The following is a 19633-nucleotide window of genomic DNA, read 5'->3' as shown; positions in this document are numbered from 1 at the left end:
AGCCTGTTTTGGAGGCGTCCGTCGTGACCACGATGTGCCTGGAGACCAGTTCTAGGGGAACACCTGCCCGTAGAAACGAGAGGTCGGTCCAAGGGCTGAAAAGATGGTGACAGACTGGCGTGATGACCACGCGATGTGTCCCGCGGCACCATGCCCATCTCGGGACTCGAGTCTGAAGCCAGTGCTGAAGCGGTCTCATATGCATCAACCCGAGCGGGTTGGCCACCGCTGAGGATGCCAAATGCCCCAGGATCCTCTGAAAAAGTTTCAGGGGAACCGCTCTTTTCTGTTTGAACGCCTTCAAACAGGCCAACACTGACTGGGCGCGCTCGTTCGTGAGGCATGCTATCAAAGAGACTGAGTCCAACTCTGAGTGAGGTGTGAGAGCACCAAGTCCCTGTGTGCGCACAACATGTCCCGAGAGTGAGCTAAGTTTAGCCAGTCGTCGAGATAGTTGAGAATGCGAATGCCCACCTCCCTAAGCGGGGCAAGGGCTGCCTCTGCGACCTTCGTGAAGATGCAAGGAGACAGGGACAGGCCGAAAGGGAGGACCTTGTACTGATATGCCTGACCCTCGAATGCAAACCGCAGGAAGGGTCGATGTCGAGGAAGGATCGAGACGTGGAAGTACGTGTCCATCAGGTCTACTGCCGCGAACCAATCTTGATGCCGGACGCTCATCAGAATGCGTTTTTGCATCAGCATCTTGAACGGGAGTCTTTGTAAACCTACAGGCCTTGGACGTGGGCTTTGGGCACCCACGCCAGGTGGCGGTGCTCTGCGGGCATAGGTGCACCGCGAGTGCCTTTATCCACCGGAGAATTGCCGAATAGCCCTTGGCTGCCCCACCATCGAGGGTAGTGAGGGCAGGGAAACTGAAAAGATCGGGACCGGGCAGTAAAAAAGTGCCTCCCGTGACCTTGTCAGCTCTTCATGCACTTCCGGGAAGAAAGGAATGGGGGTGGGGCATGGCTTTGAGCGGCTCCGCGAGCCCAGGAACCAATCATAGAGCCGCGAGGGTTCAGGGAAGAGCGGAGAGTTCCACTCTAGCCGACGCTCGCGGCTGCCCGGGAAAGCATGTCGTCATCTCCGCGTCAGCCTGTGACTGGGCAATTGTCCCCGAAAGGAGGAGCCCAACTGAGGCTTCCGCTTCCGACTGGACGAGCCTGCTCTCTGATGCTGCGCTCGAGAGCTCATCACTTTCGCGGGCTCCGAATAAGAGGTCGAACTCGCCGTGAGACGAGCCGGTGGACTCATCCGGAAGCCTGATCGGGGCAGATGAGCGTGCTGGGGAATGGGAGGTCCGCGGGGGTATACCCGGCGGAGGCGGTCCCATTGGGGTCCCCAAATCGCCCCCAGTGCTAGCCGTGCTGGCCTCATACCCGTGGGTAAAAGGACCGAGGCGGGGAGCCTCTGGGATGGCTTGCTTTCTTACGAAGGCGAGCCGCAACCACATCGTTGTCATGGACATGTCCTCGCAATGAGTACATGGCCATCCACGAATGCTGTCTCCGCGTGAGCAGTGCCCAGACACGAAAGACAGTGATCGTGACCGTCAGAAGGTGAGAGATAATGAGCGCAACCAGGAATAACACACAATCGGAAAGGCATCTTTAAAAAGACGCGTCTTTAAAAAGACGTTCCGTGTGTGCCGCTCTTTTAGAGAAATATACTCTTTTAGAGAAATATACTCTTCCATGGGCATTCTCTGCAGTGCACCAGTGCAGTGGAGGGAGAAGCCGCTGAAATGCGCCGTCAGATCTAGCAGTGGGAATTCAGCTCAGTGAGCGTGACCGTTTGGCTCCAAAGAGAAAATCTGTATGAGTGGTTGCATACCAGCTCCTTTTATACCCATATGTCCGGGGGAGTGGCATGCAAATACCACTCTCCAATTTTCATTGGCCTTTTATCAAAGACCAGAGGTGTCTCAGGCTCCCAGGAGTGACGCCTAGTGTCACTACATCGACACAACGTCGAGTGAGTGACAGATAGGGAACTATGTGGGCACGCTCAATTTCGAGCCTGCGGTCCGCTGTTCCAACGAAATGATTATGCCTGCTACGATTTTCCATATCCTCTAGTTTTTCCCACACGCATTCCTCATCAGCCTTGGTAACAGGTGGGTTAGCCTGTAGCTCTCTTTCGGCTGACTCCAGAAACTCAACCCCTTTTTCAACATCATCCATTCTTGTGATCAGGGTGGAAAGTTTCACCTCCATAGATGTGATCGCTTGGAGTATTTCTGCGAGGCCCTCCATGTCGGTCGAGGTTTGTGTCAGCGCTGGATACATGTTCGAGATCTCCCAACCTACTTCATGAAGCTCTCCGCCACCATCGACTGGACCTCCGCCTTCCTGATCCAGCGAGGCGTCCGATGCATGGGAACATAAGAGCTTTTTAATGTCCCCGATTATTGTACGATTTAGAGTTTTTTGACATCCTGCCCTCCCAGCACAGTTTAAAAAACAAAACTATTACAGTTCTCACCAGTTAATATTGCTTAAAAGGATAATTGTAGCAAAGTTTAAGCAACCAACCTTCGCATAGCATCACGTGACTCCCCCCACTAAATATGATATCAATCATTGTCGGATCTTAGGGACCTGATACAGGACTGGTCAATTTATCTGATTATAGTTCAACCATATGTGAGACAAATGAGCCATAAACAGGGTTGGGAGGGTTACATTTGAAATGTATTCCACTACAGATTACAGAATACATGCTGTAAAATGTCATTTGAAACGTATTCCGTAAGATTTCTCAAGGTCAATAATGTATTCTAAATACTTTGGATTACTTCTTCAGCACTGGTAGATTTTTTCACTTTTGACTATAAAAACTCTGCTATAAACACACGTTAAAAATACAGTCTCTGAAAAACCTAAATATCTTATGCAGTGTTGTTTCTAAAACAAGATCAATCAAATTGATCTTGTTTTAAAGATTATTTGATATTTTTACAGGAAGAAAATACAAAAATGATCAAAAATAAAAATTTTGCCCTAATATCAAAGGTCTTACTAGAAAAAAAGAAATTATGATCCAACGTGAATTTTCTTGATAAAAAAATATGATCATGCCTTGTAATGTGCATGTAAAATTGCTAGAAATAGCATTTTAGCTTACCGTAAAGCTGACAATTTACACAAGGTTTATTTCTATTTCTTCTGCTCCAAACTTACTTCAAACTTACTTCTCTGTCTGCTCGTATGAATGTAACACATCATAAGAAATTGTTTCACTGCTGTTCAAATGCACTTTGGATCGCATCATTTATATGTATAAATGTTTTCCATCTGAAAGGACTAAATATTAAATGAAACAAATGGCAATAAAATGCAAAGTAATCTCTCAAAATGCTTTTTGAATGTAACTGTATTCTAATTACCAATGATTTAAATAGTAACTGTAGTGGAATACAGTTACTTATATTTTGTATTTTAAATATGTAATCCTGTTACATGTACACCGTTACTCCCCAACCCTGGCCATAAACAACCTTTCTTAATTATCTTTTTCCACTGCTGGATGTTTTTCAAAATATATTCCACAGTATTCTCTCACTAGGATTTCTAACATATTACCTCACTAAGCCACATGCCAGCACATGTGTCCTGAAGTTATTTCTTTGACACATTGCTAAGGTTAAACTATCTGCCCAGAGCTGTCGATGGCCATGACCGCCATCTTTAATCCTGACTGGCGCCAGTGGCAACCTTGCTGCAGGTAGAGCTGGAGGGGCAGTGCCAGGGCGTGGAGGTATGATGAATAATGGATGTTTCCTGATTGGCTGTGCCATTTGTCATACACCTGCCTTGCCTCAGCTGCAGAGAGCTCTACAATATGTCATTGTCACCCGAAGAATGGCCCCAATGCATCACCTCATCTGAGCAACGCTCAGCTTTCCAGATCCCTCTGCTTTTATAGAGTCATATTTGTCCTCCCACCACTAAAAAAAAAGAAAACCGGTCAGCTCATGTTTTTCTTTCTTTTCTCTCAGTATTTTCTTAGCTCTGGGGTATAAGGTCAAATGGATCCGTTTGGTTGGTTTTTAATGTAAGTACCACTGCCCTGGGATTGCAATGGCTCAAAGTTGTGTCATAAACTATATTGTTTAAAGACTAGTGAGAGCCTGTAAGGCCTGTAAAAATTCATCTAAATTTGAAGGGTCTAACATTCAATTACATTTTCATTTACAGACTACCTGTAATCTATTCAAGCAATATCACACGAGCAAGAGTGCTGTTGGTCTGAAAATCAGCATGGCTGTGATTTGCCTACAAGCACATTTCAGAAAAAATTTATTTCTTCTACACCAGTGCAATTAGTTGCAAAAGGAGCCAAAGTATATAGCACAGCTCCGCTTTTCACTGTTCTAATTCTAGTGGTGTTTAGTTTGTGAGTGAATCTGTGTTTTTTAACAAATCTGTTAGTGAACGAATCATTCTTGTTTTGGTCCTAAATAACTTGGAGCTTTTTAATTAATTAGCTTCAGTGACTCATTCAAAACATAAAATACATAAATTTGTCACAACATCAAAGGTGTAATGAACTGATTAAATGATCACTGATCAAATCAGTGAACTAAATCAAAATGAACAATGAATCAAAATCAGCTTCACAATTGCATGGGGCCTTATTGTCATATTTTGTGATTCATAATGTGGCACACATTCTCAATTGGAGACAGGTCAGGACTGCAGGCATGCCAGTCTAGCATCCACACTCTCTACTTACGCAGCCATGCATTTATAATTCAAGCAGTTATAAAGGTTTGGCATTGTCCTGCTGGAAAATACAGGGACTTCTTGGAAAAGATGGCATCTGGATGGCAGCATATGTTGCTCCAAACTGTGTACATATCTTTCTGCATTAATAGTGCCCTCACAGATTTGAAAGTTACCCATGCATACCCATGCACTGACAAATACCCATACCATGACAGACACTGGCTTTTGGACCTGACACTGATAACAGCTTGGATGGTCCTTTTCCTCTTTGGCCCAGAGAACACAATGGCTGTTTTTTCAACAAAATTTTTTTTTGAAATGTGGACTCCACTGTTTTCACTGTTTTCCATCTCAGATGAGACCGAGCCCAGAGAAGTGGACATAGTTGATGTATGGCTTCTGTTTTGCATAGTAAAGCCTTAACTTGAATCTGTATATGCAGCTGCAAATGGCTTTGACTGACAAAGATTTACCGAAGTATTCTCGAGACCATGTCATGATATCCACTGCAGATGCATGACGGTTTTTAAGACAGTGACTTCTGATGGACCGGAGATCACATGCATTCAGAAGTGGTTTTCGGCCTTGCCCTTTATGCACCGAGATTTGATCTTTATGATCTATAATCTTTTAACAATATTGTGCACTGTGGAGGGTGAAATGTTTGGAGCTAGAAAAATGACAAAAAGATTTAGAATTTGAATTTTGTAAACTTGAATTTTAGACATGGGGCATTTAACAAAATGTCCATGGCGTATTTTTAATTTTTAATTTCGTAAATTTGAATTGTGGCATTTAACAAAATTGAATTGTTTTTGTGGCGTATTTTATAGATTTGTATTTTTAAACAGAAGATTGTGTGTTCTGAATTTTTTAGAGGTGAAATTAGCTGTAAATATTAAGATTATAAAATTGCTACTGAAGAAGAAATTCAATGTTCAAAGTTCAATATAGAATTTATTATTGAACTATATTAAAATTAAAAATGCAGAAATTTAGATCTTACAGAAAGTATGCCAGAGGTCCAGATTCTGGGTTCCACAAGAAAAAGTAGAGGATTTCAGAAAAGTCAAACAGAGCATTTGGCTAATCAAAGAGCAACTTTGGCAATTCCAGCATTACGGATGTGACATTTGCAGTTAAAACGTAAAATTTAATTTCACATATCAAGTACCCACGACCAGTATATATAGAACCATTTCAATGAATTATCATAGACACCCTCAAATAGAGTCCAGACATCAGAAAATGTTCAGTCTAAACAAGTTTTCTTCCACTATAGATCGGGAAATGAACTTGCATTACAGATGTGACTAAAGTGGACATGAATTTTTGGGAAACCACACACTTTGTAAAAACTCTGTGAAATGAAATGCACAATCCAGAAATAATACCAGCCAGATAATGTAGAAGGGTTGACACTCCTAAGAACATGTAGTAATTATTTTTTATTAATTGTTGTTTTCACATATATGAGGAAAACCCGTCATTACGGATGTAACATCTTTTCGTTACAGATGTATTCCTAGATAATTTATGCTGCTGGTCACATTGTTTATAAATTATACTAATATGTATTTTTCCTTCTCTCTAGACTCAAGTCCCTGAAACGTCGACTGCATGTTTCCCCCTCAAATAAGCATTAGCAGACTGCTCTTCTTCTTCAGGATTTACCTGCTTGCTTTCTGAAGAGTAGGATTGCATTGTGCCAATTATTCTGAGCATGCTGGAAGGCAGGGAGTAATGGTAACATTTCTTGCCTGCAGTTTGAAGTCCGTATCAGATGTGCAAAATTGAGTTCACAGTTAGGAGCGCCAGACGATTTCTTAATTTAGTTTTAACTGCATTTAATTGTCTGAACACGTGCTCCACTTGTGCGTTGCTGTGTGGCAGAGTAAGGATGGTCAGTGCCAGATTACAAAGTTCTTTGAATGGTTTGTCACCTGTAGCATCTCTGTAGGACTTCACACCAGAATTTCTCAGTGTTAACCACATGTTCCCACTGGATGTAATGTATGTTATGCCACTGAATCTCAATTTGGTTGATTTCTTCAGGGGATGTCATGAACATTTCTGCATGGCATGAGCTGTTACGCATATTGTCAGTCGTTAAGATAACTAGCTTTGATTTGTTGAACTCGGGGGTAAGGGGAGGGGGTAGGTAAAGTCTATGCATCAAAATACTACATGACAGTCACTATAACCTATAGGAACAGCAGGGAGTTGGGGGATAGGTGGGATCTAGGTCATTAGCTGCAAATTGACAGTTGCTATAACCTATAGAAACAGAAGGAAGTTGTATGGTGTTATCTTTATTCAAGTATTATGTTTTAGATAATTATATTCTGTTTGAAACAGAAAGTTGCTAGATTATCACCAGATTTTATTTAAAGTAGCTAAATTAGCTCTCTGACACATTCGCATTAATAATATCGCTGTCACAAATTCGCTAAATTGGCAACACTGACCATACCATGTAAACATAAAGTTTTAAGCAAAGGCACAAAACCCCTTTTAAATTGTTCATTTAGAGTTATAGTTTACTGTATTATAGTGCTATAATGTATTTTTTTTTTTTTTTTTTTTTTTAAGGAAATGGCATTGTTTATCCACCTCTTATGAACATTTAAAAAAAACTATATTGTATAATTGCAAAAGAGGCATTAAGGGACTATTCATTTTCACTTTAAGTTATCAATATTAATTTTCCAGAGAGACATGGAATTATCTGAAAAATATGCACACTTTGTCATAACAGCAACTTTTTTTTACATTACAAGAGCCACATTTATGATATTGTTGTGTTTCTGCACTGCGTCACATCCGTAATGTTTTAGAGGTTAAGATTATATCACTAAAACAACATTAATTCAAATAAGTTGATACTTTCTTCTGTATAAAGCTAACTTGATATGCTGATGTTGAGTATGATGAACAAATGGGTCTCCCCTCTATACTTTAAACACCCATGAAAATGCATTACGGACATGACCGTTATGAATGCTTCTGTGGCAGGGCGGAGGGCGGGGCCGGGCCGTGATGCTGCACACCTGGCCCCTAATCAGGCTGATCAAGCACGAGAGGGATAAAGGCGACCGGAGGTGGCAGTTCGAGAGAGAGAGATCTACAGGCATCTACCCTGTATGTGTTTGTCTTTTTGTTTAAGTTAACCATTTAATATTATTTCTATTGTTAAGCCGGTTTTCGCCTCCTCCTTTCCATTGAACTCTGTTACACTGGTGCCGAAATCCGGGAAGGAGGATAGTAGAGTCCTCGCCACAACCATCCACTGAAATTGGAGCAGCCACAGCCATCCGCCAGGGGATGGAGCAGCCCGGTCGCCTGAAAGCGGGGGAATGGCCGCCGACCTCGGGAAGGACGCCTGGAGCGGTCAGGGCCGCTGCCAGGGGCGGAGGAGACCCCTACTGGCCGCTAAAACGCGGTGGGATCAAGATAGGACTGCCGACCGCGAGCGGGGAGGGGCTCCTGGCCGACCGCCTGGCGTGGGAGAACCGCTGCCAGGGGAGGGGGAGACCCCTACCGAAAACAGTGTTATTATAACAGATAAGTGACAAAAATAAAGAAATAAAGATATTTAGTTTATTTTAAACCTACTTTTTAACAACTTTAACATTTAAAAGAATTGGATGGATGACAGACATTACAAACAACACCTCTTATAAAGCAAAAAGGCTTTGACATCATATATTTACGCTTGTGCTTGTCTTCTACTGACTCGAGAGACTTCACATGATGACATTTCCGGTAAGGGAATGCAGTGAGCAACGATGCTCCCTGGTTTTTACAGTGCATTGTGTGATTTTTTTAGAAGGTGAACGTTTCACATGTTTCAGTGCCCTCGAATGATTTTGCAAATGACTCCCTGATCAGTGCCCTGACTACTGAATTAGGGAACTGATTGAGATGCACCCAGGGTCTAAAATGACTGCAGTCGGAGCTAGCGAATGCTATAGAACGGCTTCCGGCGGAAGTTGCACCCACATTCGTTTCCCCAGTAAGACCCCCAGCAAAAAGGTGGATAATTAAATCATTACCAAGAATATACCATTCATCTGTAGTGATTTGTGCGCAGTTGCTGATGTCCGCCACAAGAGGGAGTGACGTGTAGGCCAACCAAAATGAGCCAGCGCCGCGAAATCCTGACAATGAGCCAATTCCTTGCTGTGAGGCACATCTCTCAACAGTCGATTTTTCCACAAAATAAAATTTAATAACTGACTCATAACTTTTAGAAAAGAATACTCAAACAAGGGTGAAATAAAACAGCCCTAAAGTTAAATATACAATCCCTGTGAATACAGTCCATGTAACTGAAAACTTAATGTGCAAAAAGAATGCATTTCACTCAGTGCACAACCCCAATCACATATATTTATGGTACAGAACAGCAGTAATGAAGAAGTTTCGTTATATTACCAGTCAAAAGGCACCCTGAACTCTCCAAGGTGTCTGAGTTTTGACACGAAAGCTGCCGCTGCCACCAATAAATATGTAAGCCGTGGGGTTTAACAGTGACCGAGGGCTAGAAAATGGTCCTTATACTCTACAAGAGAAGGAATATCAAAATAAAAGTTATCAGATGTGAAAAATGTAAAATAACATGACTGTACAAATATAAGTTTCTAAATCAGTTTCACATTTCTTTTGCAAACCTAGTCTCATAGAATGAATGTTAGCTACATTTTTGCAAACTGACTTTTATGTGCCGCTGTCAATGTTTTTCCGAGTTTCCTTTTGAAATGGACACTAGAGGCGCTACAACAACTGTGCGTTTTATTCACTTTTACCCAAATCAAGAGTATATGACTTTATAAACAATTATTTTTCGCACACTGCTCTGTTATGATATCGAAACACTTTTACTCTTCATGCATCATTTGAAAAACTAAAAATTTTAACACTTGTATTACAGACCTAATAATTTCACACTTATTCCAACATGATTAGCTTGTGTGGTAGCTCACCTGATAGAGTGTTGGACTTTGGACCCTGAAGACAGAGGTTTGAGCCTAGCCAACCATGCAAGATGGCACACAAGAAAGTGTCAAAAAAGCAACACAAAATGATGTATTAGCTTCAGAAAATGTGCTTTTCATTTCACATTTGCTTTTTTACAACACTATCAGTTAGGTTTAAGTGTTGGCAAAGGGTAGGATGTCTGTTTTGTTCACCTCTCATGTGCTTTAGGAACACTATTGGTTAGGTTTAGACAAAAACCTTGTCTGATTACAACATAATTTGACACGCTTTTTAGCAAAGCTCAGATAATTACACCTTTGAAGAATTGGATGAGAAATGTTTGAGTTTGCATTTAAATAGTATCTAATTAGTATCTTGGCAAATTTAAGCACAGTGTTTGACAATGAGATCTATTCTGAAAATCTGTTTCTGAAATTCTAATTCTGAGATTGCTGTGGTCTTTTTCTCTTGAGAAAATCTGAGAAGCATGAGACTTAAGCACAAATTTGGATTTGCTCTCCTTTTAATCTCATTGCTGTCTTGGAGAAACAACTAAGATATTAAAGAAATCTCAGGTCTGTTCCAAAACTTACTGAGCTGCCTCGCTGTCTCCTGCTTACATAGGTAGCTGTCTTCTATTGCAGCATCCTTACTGAAATGATGCCTCATAAGAGAGCGATTTGGAACACTCTACATAGGTGGCAGCTCGTGCACCATTCAAATAGCGCTCCTCACATGCTGCATACAAGACTCGACTCACATCTGATTTCAATACAGGTGACACGAGAGAAACGACTAATGCTCTAATGAGCCTAAATACGCATGACACACATATTTTGGGTAAAATAGTCAGTTTTGTGTCATTTTAAACTGTTATTTATCGATAGTTTTCAGTATTGAATGGATTATAAGGATATTTATAATCTAAATTTCTCTCGCTTCGTCCGCCATCTTGGATTTATTTTTCCACCAAGCTCATCATGGTGTGGTATCAACTACCTGGGAAGGATACATCTGATGCTACTTTAACATTTGGCCAAAACGAGATATCTTAGGAGGCAGCATAATTAAGATACCTACCTTTTGAAACAGCCTTCGCGTCGGGAGCACGCCTATGATATCTTAAAATACTGCCTCTGGAGGATGCTCACTAGGTTTTGGAACAGACCCCTTATTTGTGATTTTTCTGCCCTACTGCATGAATGGTTTCTCTTTTTTACACACTGAAATCCATTAGTTATCAAATGACAATGTGTACATGACAGTGTATATTGTACTACAGTCAGAATTGAAAAATGATTTATCTTTTTGAGCCTACCTAAATTTAAGTGTGGGAAAAAAAGTATAGCTCACTACTCAAAGGAGTTCCGTCAACAGGGTTGAACTGTGTTGAAAGGTGATGGAGCACGGCTGTGTGAACAGTAATGCAATGTTGCCACTTTCCACACACCCTATTTTTTTGGTACACACAGCAGACATGTAGCTGAGCTGTCAGACACACACAGCAGGCAAAGCCCCGGAGGGTTAGAGCCCTGGAGCGGAGCTCACATCTCCAGTGCATTCTAATAAGCTCTCAGCAGCCTGGCTCCATGCAAACCAAGGTTAATCAAGGTGTCAACACCTGTCACCAGAATTGGATATTGCTCTGGGGTGACATGAGCAAGCACCATAAGTATGTATAGTCCCACAACGTGACTCTCCCTTTGTTCCCATTTTCCATTTTAGGATCAGTGTACCTGGCTGTTCCATATTGGTTTGTTTTATTCAGAAAAATTTCCAGATTCTTTCCGCCTTTTGATTTACCAGTTTAAAAATTGAGATTCTGCGGAATGACAGAAACAAACCCCACTGTTACAGTACTAAATAAATTTAACACTTGATAATTATAGCATTCTTTGTTGGCACTAATCTAAATATACTGTTTCTAAAATAGGGTCGCTCTCTCTCGAGAGCAATTTTCATCTGCCATCGAATGTTTAATTTGATTTAAATGATGTCGACTTGTCACTTCAGCCTACAATGCTCTAAAACTTTTAACACTGTGGCTGTGAAATGGTGTAATCCATTTAATTGTGGGGTTGAAGTGCAGACTATGAATTTTGATTACCATTGTATTTCTCAATATTATGAACATTTTAACAAATTAGAGCATGATGTATTTGAAGGCATTTCACTGTTGGCAATGCTAAAAATATTGAACTGAGAAGGATTTTTTATTTTGGGACACTGGCCAGGTAACTTTCTTGAGCTTACTTCTATCATAATCTGCCGCCTTCCCCTTAGTCTTTCTTGATTCTGTTGGATATGCAGCAGATTATTCAGTTAAGGTCAATCAGGTTTTCAGCGTGTTGCTAAGTAGCTGCTTAGTGGCTCAAAGGAGCCCATTCCCAAGTCTCTTAATATATTCTGTTCCCTAGATTTGGCTCACGGCCCTACTTCAAAGTAAGTCCAAGGCATTTTTGCACATTTTATCATCCTCCAGGCACAAATCTTGAGTCTGACTGCTCAGAAAAGTAAAAGTACACCTCTTTTTAACAAGCCTCATAATTTTAGGTATCATTCATGGCTGTAGCACAAACGTGCAAGACAAGGTACGTGCTGGAGTTTAAAGGGATCAAATAATAAGGAATCAAATTTTCCTTGCTCTTTGAGATTAAAGAGTTTGAGGTACTTTGAAATTGTACAGTAATTTTCAGAAATTAAAAACATCCTGCCTAGTTCAAAATGATCAAAATCATTTATTGAACTCCCACAATGAGTTAATTATGAGAAGATAGATACTATAAACCTCATTCAGAGCAGTGCCATTTTTAATATTTGACAGGAATGAAAACAAAGCTGTGAACGATATACTTACAGTCTGTACAATGGCATGAACTGTATAAAGCTGTATAAATGTCCTAAATCACATCTAATTTTCTCTAATTAAATCGTGTTGTCTGAAGTTTTTTGTATGCTGAAAATTTTTCCAGTGTTTCATCAGCTGAACGATCAACACCAATTTTAACAACAGTGCAGTCCATTGAAAGTATTGCACTTCTATCCCTCACAGCCTCGTTTTCATCCTGTCAGAATGCAAAATGGCACAACACTGCATAAGGTGCATTATTTCCAAACACCATTAGAACAAATATGTGAACATTTTGCCAATCTTTGGTCTGTTTTGGCCGGTCATGTGTAGCATGTGCCACTCTGCATATCCTGTTTATTTTTATTTAAAGTCTCTAACTATTTAAGTATGACATTTCAAGTTTCAGCTACATATCTCAGTGCAGGTTGTTTTGTGATCTTTCACTACTACTTGTATTTGCAGATCTGGAGAAAGTGCTCAGCATTCACATGCAAAGGGGGCATTTCTTAAAGGCACAACAAATAACCATTTAATACTAGTAAGTACTGTACTGCTTTTCAGTAAAAAATACAGTAATACTTTTTTTAAAATTATAACAGCATAATAGCAGTACAGCAAATGTGACCAGCCTGATTGTTCATTCTATGCGACTAGGTTGCATAAGGTATACTTACTTTAAAATAAAAATAATATATAATTATTTGTTTATGATTTACAATAATAACAATTATTATTATTATTATTTTTACATTACAGTAATAAGAATTTGTATGGGGATGTGGATAAATATAATGTCACTGAAAAAAATTAGAAAAATTAGTTTAAGGGCCTATTTTTTCTACGCAAAAAAATCTAATTTCTTTCGATTTTGGTGTGTAAAATGACAATGGCTTGTTTTGTTTTTAGTTTCATGAGCAGGGCCGTTTCTGAGTATATGCGGGTCCTAAGTGAAATCCTACTTGGAGGCCCTTTGGAGTTACATCCTCCCTTCCCTCTCAGGCCACAAGGTGGCCCCCTATTTAATTAAGCCATAACAGCTGCCTGAGTCTTAATAGCAGCTTTAAGTATATTTAAAAAAAGAAAAATAATAAAAATTTTATATTTTTTATTCTTTGTGGGGCCCCTTTTTGGCTTTTATAACACTTATTGTCACAGTCCTGTCACTCTGTCAGTTTGGGTTTTTATCTGACAGGACCATGGCATCATTGTCCCATGTCTGTCTTGTGTTTCATTGTCTTTGTGTGAGCGCATGGTTTCGGCTGAATTCCCTGCCATGCGCTCTTCGGTCGGTCTTGTTTCATGTCCGGAGCATGGTGTCTGGATCCTGACCCTTTTGTCTGGTTCGGTTTCGGTGTCGGGATCCGGGCACTTATGTTCCATGTCTTGTATTGTCGTGAGTGCATTGTGCTTGTCATCTTGGCGGCATGCACTCGCATCAGTAATCTATCTCTGTGTATTGACGCAGACTACCACCCCTGGAGTTGCGAGTTTGAATCCAGGGTGTGCTGAGTGACTCCAGTCAGGTCTTCTAAGCAACCAAAATTGACCCGGTTGCTAGGGAGGGTAGAGTCACATGGGGTAACCTCCTCGTGGTTGCAATTAGGGGTTCTTGCTCTCCATGGGGCTCTTGGTAAGTTGTGTGTAAATCGCGGAGAGTAGCATGAGCCTCCCGTGCTGTGAGTCTCTGCGGTGTCATGCACAACGAGCCACGTGACAAGATGCGCGGATTGACTGTCTCAGAAGCGGAGGCAACTGAGACTTGTCCTCCGCCACCTGGATTGAGGTGAGTAACCTACTGAGGACCTACTGAGTAGTGGGAATTGGACATTCCAAAGTGGGAGAAAAGGGGATAAAATAAAAAAATAAAAAATCTACATCTGTCTCTCGCGACTGCAGACACGTGTTGCGTTTGCTTTGCGCTGCGCGCCCGGGTCACGAGCTGTCTTCACATTGTGCTGAGGTTCAGTCACTTCGGTCTGAGGTTTCGGGTTTGTGTGTGGCCGAACTCTCGCACATGTGTCCTGTCTTGTTTTTGTCGCCTGTTGCATGCATTGCATGGCGTTTGCCACACGATGTACGCTCAGGTTTTGTTTAGTGTGAGAATGCGTGGCGTCGCCGTATATTGTCTTGTATTGGCGATGTGCGCTCATGCCATTTGGGTGTTTTGTTGTCTTGTGAGAGCATGTGGCTTTGTTCTGTTTCTGTATCACCGCATGTCTCTCCATCTTACGTCATACCCCACCTCCTTGTTTGCCCATTAGTCATTTATTATTCACACCTACCCTGTCTTGTTAACCTGTTGATTTTCTCCCTATTTTAGTCTCCTCATGTGTGCTGTCCAGTGCCAGTTTTTCTTGTGTACCTAGTCAGTCTTGTGTGTTCATTCGGTCCATCTTGTATATTCCCTGTCGGTCCTGTTTCCCCTACCTGGTTCCTGTTTCGGGCCGGTCGATCCTGTTTCCCTTTGCCCCAGCCTGGATTACCATTTTTCTCCTTCGGGGCAGTTTATGTTTGTTTTTCCCCCTTGTGGGTGTTTTGGTTTCTTTATTTTTTTTATTTTGTATTAATAAATTCCCTGTTTATTTTCACTCTGCATTTTGGTCCTGAGCCTCATTATTCTCTGCACATCCTGACATTTATATTTGGAAACAGCCCATTCGTGAGACTCAACTAAATGCAAAAATGGACAGAGAGAACGATTACACTCAAATCAGGTACTATTGGGCCAGGGAATCAGAGTAATTAAACCTATTTCAATGGCTTGTATTTATCACTTCTTTATGTGCCCTCTGTATATAGTGCAGTAAAAATAAAAGATTATTAAGTTGTGTGAAACTGACCTACAGAGTGAGCAGTAGTCAGTTATCTCTAAGTATAGATGTGCAGTTTATACTGCTTGCGGAATTAAAACAACTAAATATGGTAATTGCACAGGCTTATTTGCAACACTGAGACATCCCCAAGTATAGCTTTACATTTTTTACAGTTCTATCATAGGCATTTGAGCATTTTTATTTATTTATGCCAAAAGAGGGACTTTACTCAAACACCTCCTTATGATTGTGGAAGCCACAACCAATTAGATTCCCCTCTCCTCGACACCTCAAGTGTAATAGGTAGGGCACATCCAGTCGTCACTATGAATTTCATGACAGCTTAAGTCAAAACTAGTTATGTCACATCCTATATAAGAGCCATTATCAACTATGAAGATCTTGAAGGTGATTAACATGAAAGGTTCAGATATTTATTTAATACTTAATCTAAACATACATTTTAATATGTCATTTGCAAATATCTGTGGTACTGCAAAGAGGCAAGAGAATCCGTTGACATCAAAATCCTGACGTCAAAGGGATTTGGTGTTGAATTGACAAACATCTCAAAAAAAAAAAAAAAAAAAAAAAAAAACAGCCCCTCAATCAACATAGCATTGTTTAGCTACAGACAACAACATCATGAAATTGTTAACTTTATATGTGACGGCATTGACATTTATTAAATGATATGAAGATTGTAAAAAATGAATTCAAACAGGATCTGACTATCATAGAGCCCACTTTTTGATTCCTGTTTTTCCACATTCAGTTATGGTGATCAGATGTGTGGCAGCATGGCTTTTTAGAGATCGGACTCAGCCATGATGGGTGGAAAACATCTTTACTTCCATCAGACAATATTAGACCCTGTATTGTAATGAGCTGCCAAGTGCTCATTTTAAGATACTGTGTGATATTTATATTCTCTCCTGGCTGACCCTTTATAAAGTGTACATCACAAAACAAACCTTGTGTCAAAAAGAAATTAAAACACATAAAAAATAAGTTAACAGGTAGACAAGTATATAAATTTACAGTATATACAATCGCACACAATGAAAATATATCAGCGTTTTAATATTCTAAAGGTTCCAAGTTGCCCGCTCGAGAGCTATATATCTCAAATCAAAGTTACAGGAAAAAATAAAAGAGAAAGATGCTGACTGCATCATCAACAACATAATACAAATGTAATAAGGCTTTCCTCACAAAATCCCAGCTGCAATAGCTTAGCACAACCAAAGGGCAGCCGTTTCGAAAAGATAATGTATCGACAGCACTAAACATGACAGGCACCCATACTTGACCTTCAAAATGAAACAAATTAAATAAAAATATATTCATATATGTGTTTATATGTTTATAAAATGAAACACTGAAAATCATAAGTTCTCAAACACAGTGCTGCCACATTGAAGGCAACATGTTCACAATGCTTTTTAGTATTCGCTATCACTTTTTAGGGAAAAAAAAAATTATTTGTAGAATAATTCTGTACACTATATACTGTACCATTAAACAAAATGTAAAAGTTTGTTTTTAAATATTTTTTTCATTTTGATGTATATCTAGTGTATCGAAAAAAAAAAAAAGAAAAAAAAAGAAGTGTTGCAGGCACTTAAAGTTCATCTCCGACGTGTTGGTGTTTTTACAGTGGAGCGCAGTGGGGAAAGGGGTTGTTTGGTTATTCCTGGATTGTGTTGGATTCTGCGCCTGTCTTAGCCGAGGATGTCCAAGTAGACAGGTGTGGCTTTTCCCAGAGCGTAAAGGACTTTCTGAATGTCTTTGATGTTCAGTCGCTGTTGTGGTTCTCTTTGCCAGCAGCCTAACATGAGGTCGTACACTTCCTTAGGACACAGACGAGGCCTGTCTAGAACCCGACCTTGGGTTATGCATTCAATGACCTGGAAAAAGAGAGGGAGTCAAACAACAAAGTGAAAAGATCAAAATAAGCTCAATATACATAAGTAGACAATTAACAAGCACTTTTATCCAAAGCATCTACCAGTATACTTATTAGAGGGACAGTCCCCTTGCAGCAACCTGAAGTAAGGTTCCTTGCTTAAGGGTACAATGGATAGCTCATGGCATGCTCATTACAGGTTTCGAACCAGCAACCAAAGCTTTAGCCACTACACCACACAATAGCTCTGTTACAAAACCATTGAGCTGACTTGCTGTTTACTGCCTACAAGCAGCTGCCTTCTAAAGGCTTCTATACACTCATGGAAAAGTTATTTGTCACTCTTTGCTCAGAGCTAGAAAAATAGTTGAAAGAGCTGAGCAACTGTAAACTGTTTGCAACATTCTGACACCACCTACACTGCTGGGGGCAGTATTCAGAGGAGCACTACAATTTGAGATGTATGCTGTCCTGTCAACAAACTACATGTAAAACAATAACCAATGTGACATTAAAATATGACTTTTATTTGTTATAAATGACTACATGCTCATTCTTTGAATAGAATACACATGAGATCAGTAAAAGAAGCTGTTTTAACCACTTGATGATGATTTAAATCCATGTATGTGCACCAGATACTGTGTTATTTGTCATGTTTACATTCTGCATTTTGGCGCTAATGCTAACATGCTATACATGGCCATAATTTGCAGTAGTTACACTCTGTTATTGTATTAAATTATGAATCTTTTAAAAAAGAATACACGCAAGATCATGAATTTATTTTTTTATTCTTGTTTTTTAAAGAAAGACATTAATGATTCTCACTTTGGGCAGAAGTGTGAAAAGCTTACAGGCTGCAAACAAAGGCACATGAATGAAGCAGAATATCAAACAACTGAGTAAATGGGCACTTAAAAGTATTTGAGTAGATTTGGTTACTTTTGTAGTCTTGGAAAATGCCTCCGTGTGAATGCTCAAACAAGTACGTTTGCACTAGCTCAACAACTCTGCACTCCAATGTGTTAATGTTGTTATCTGTGATCTTGACTGAGTGAAGAAATAAACTCAGAAAAGATTGGTCAATGTAGGTAGTCACACTTTGGACCAATGGTAGTAAGAAGTTGTTAACAGTAGGTCAAATGTTTTCCTGAAAATCCACGCTGACAAACTGTTTCGAAATACCGCAACAAACTCAAAAACATTATGGCCAGATTTTGTTCGAAATGATGACAGATCTGTTCTTTCTTCGATTTTGCTATATTAGCGCCTTAAGGACAGAAATGGAACCTCATTAGTAACCAGTTTGGAACGTTTAGTGCTATGTTCCAAAGCAGTGGAGCAATGGTTTGGAACACCTATTTTGGTGTTAGCATGTTGCTAAGCTAATGATATAATACTCAATAACAAGCAGGCAAATACATAACACATTCAAATATTGAATAATATTTGAATAATAGTCAACTTTTAATTATATTAAACCATTTCTTAGTCAATACATTATGTGATTGCCATATCCGTATAGGAAACAAGTAATGCTGCCTTAGAATTTGGCCAAAAGAAGGTATCTTATAAGGTCTGCAGCCCACAGCTCACTAGCTTTTTGGAACAGAGTTCATATGTGTTGAAATCTGCTAACTTGATCTTTGACAGCATCACACCCCTCCTGTAGAGATCACACTAATGTTCTAAAAATGTCATTTTCACACAGATGTTCAAACAATGGCTCCATTTATGTGAAAAAGTACCTCATTATTGGATAACTGAAACCATGGCTGTTTCCCATAGGTGAAAATCTCCCACATAATGACTCCAAAGCTCCATACATCACTCTCTGTGGAGAACTTCCTGTACATGATGCTCTCTGGAGGCATCCAGCGTATGGGCAGCATGGTGTGGCCTCCCACCTAGGAGAGAGATTACGCATCAGAACAGCTCAAAAACAACCCATCTTACGTGGCATGGAGGACTGTTACAGAGAATAAACAGAGAAAGCAAACTGTTCCTCCTGTCCATTATGCAAACATACACTGTGTTCTAATTACACGGTGTCTGCAGTCAAAAGTCTTTTCAAGATGATTGAAAAAGGGTTAGTTCATCCAAAAATGAAAGATTTGTTCCAAACCCGAATTACTTTCTTTCATCTGAGGAATGCGAAAAGAGAAGCTAGGCAGAATCTCTGAGCTATTCTTTCCATACAATAAAAGTAAATGCGGATGGATGCAGTCAAGTTCCAAAATTGACAAGAAAATGCCATAAAATATCATAAAAGTATTCCATAGGACTTCTGCACTATAGTCAAATTCTTTTGAAGCTGCACAATAGATTGAAGAACACAATAGAT

General features: G+C 40.1%; 1 protein-coding gene across 1 annotated transcript in view; it reads right to left on the bottom strand.

Annotated features, from left to right (window-relative positions):
* Window positions 1-15879: 15879 nt before the first annotated feature.
* The window catches only part of LOC127444804 (NT-3 growth factor receptor-like), a 214359-nt gene continuing 210605 nt past the window's right edge, over window positions 15880-19633 (bottom strand). Inside the window, exons 16-17 of the mRNA XM_051704347.1 lie at window positions 19038-19196; window positions 15880-17287 (exon numbers count right to left, since the gene is read on the bottom strand). Coding sequence (XP_051560307.1) covers window positions 17102-17287; window positions 19038-19196 — 345 coding nt within the window. The 3' untranslated portion in view covers window positions 15880-17101. The remainder of the gene's footprint in view (window positions 17288-19037; window positions 19197-19633) is intronic.

This window comes from Myxocyprinus asiaticus, chromosome 1 (assembly GCF_019703515.2).
Source record: "Myxocyprinus asiaticus isolate MX2 ecotype Aquarium Trade chromosome 1, UBuf_Myxa_2, whole genome shotgun sequence".
NCBI classification, from domain to species: Eukaryota; Metazoa; Chordata; class Actinopteri; order Cypriniformes; family Catostomidae; genus Myxocyprinus; species Myxocyprinus asiaticus.
Note: the sequence above shows the minus strand (reverse complement) of the source record. Positions and strands in the feature narration are given on the sequence as shown.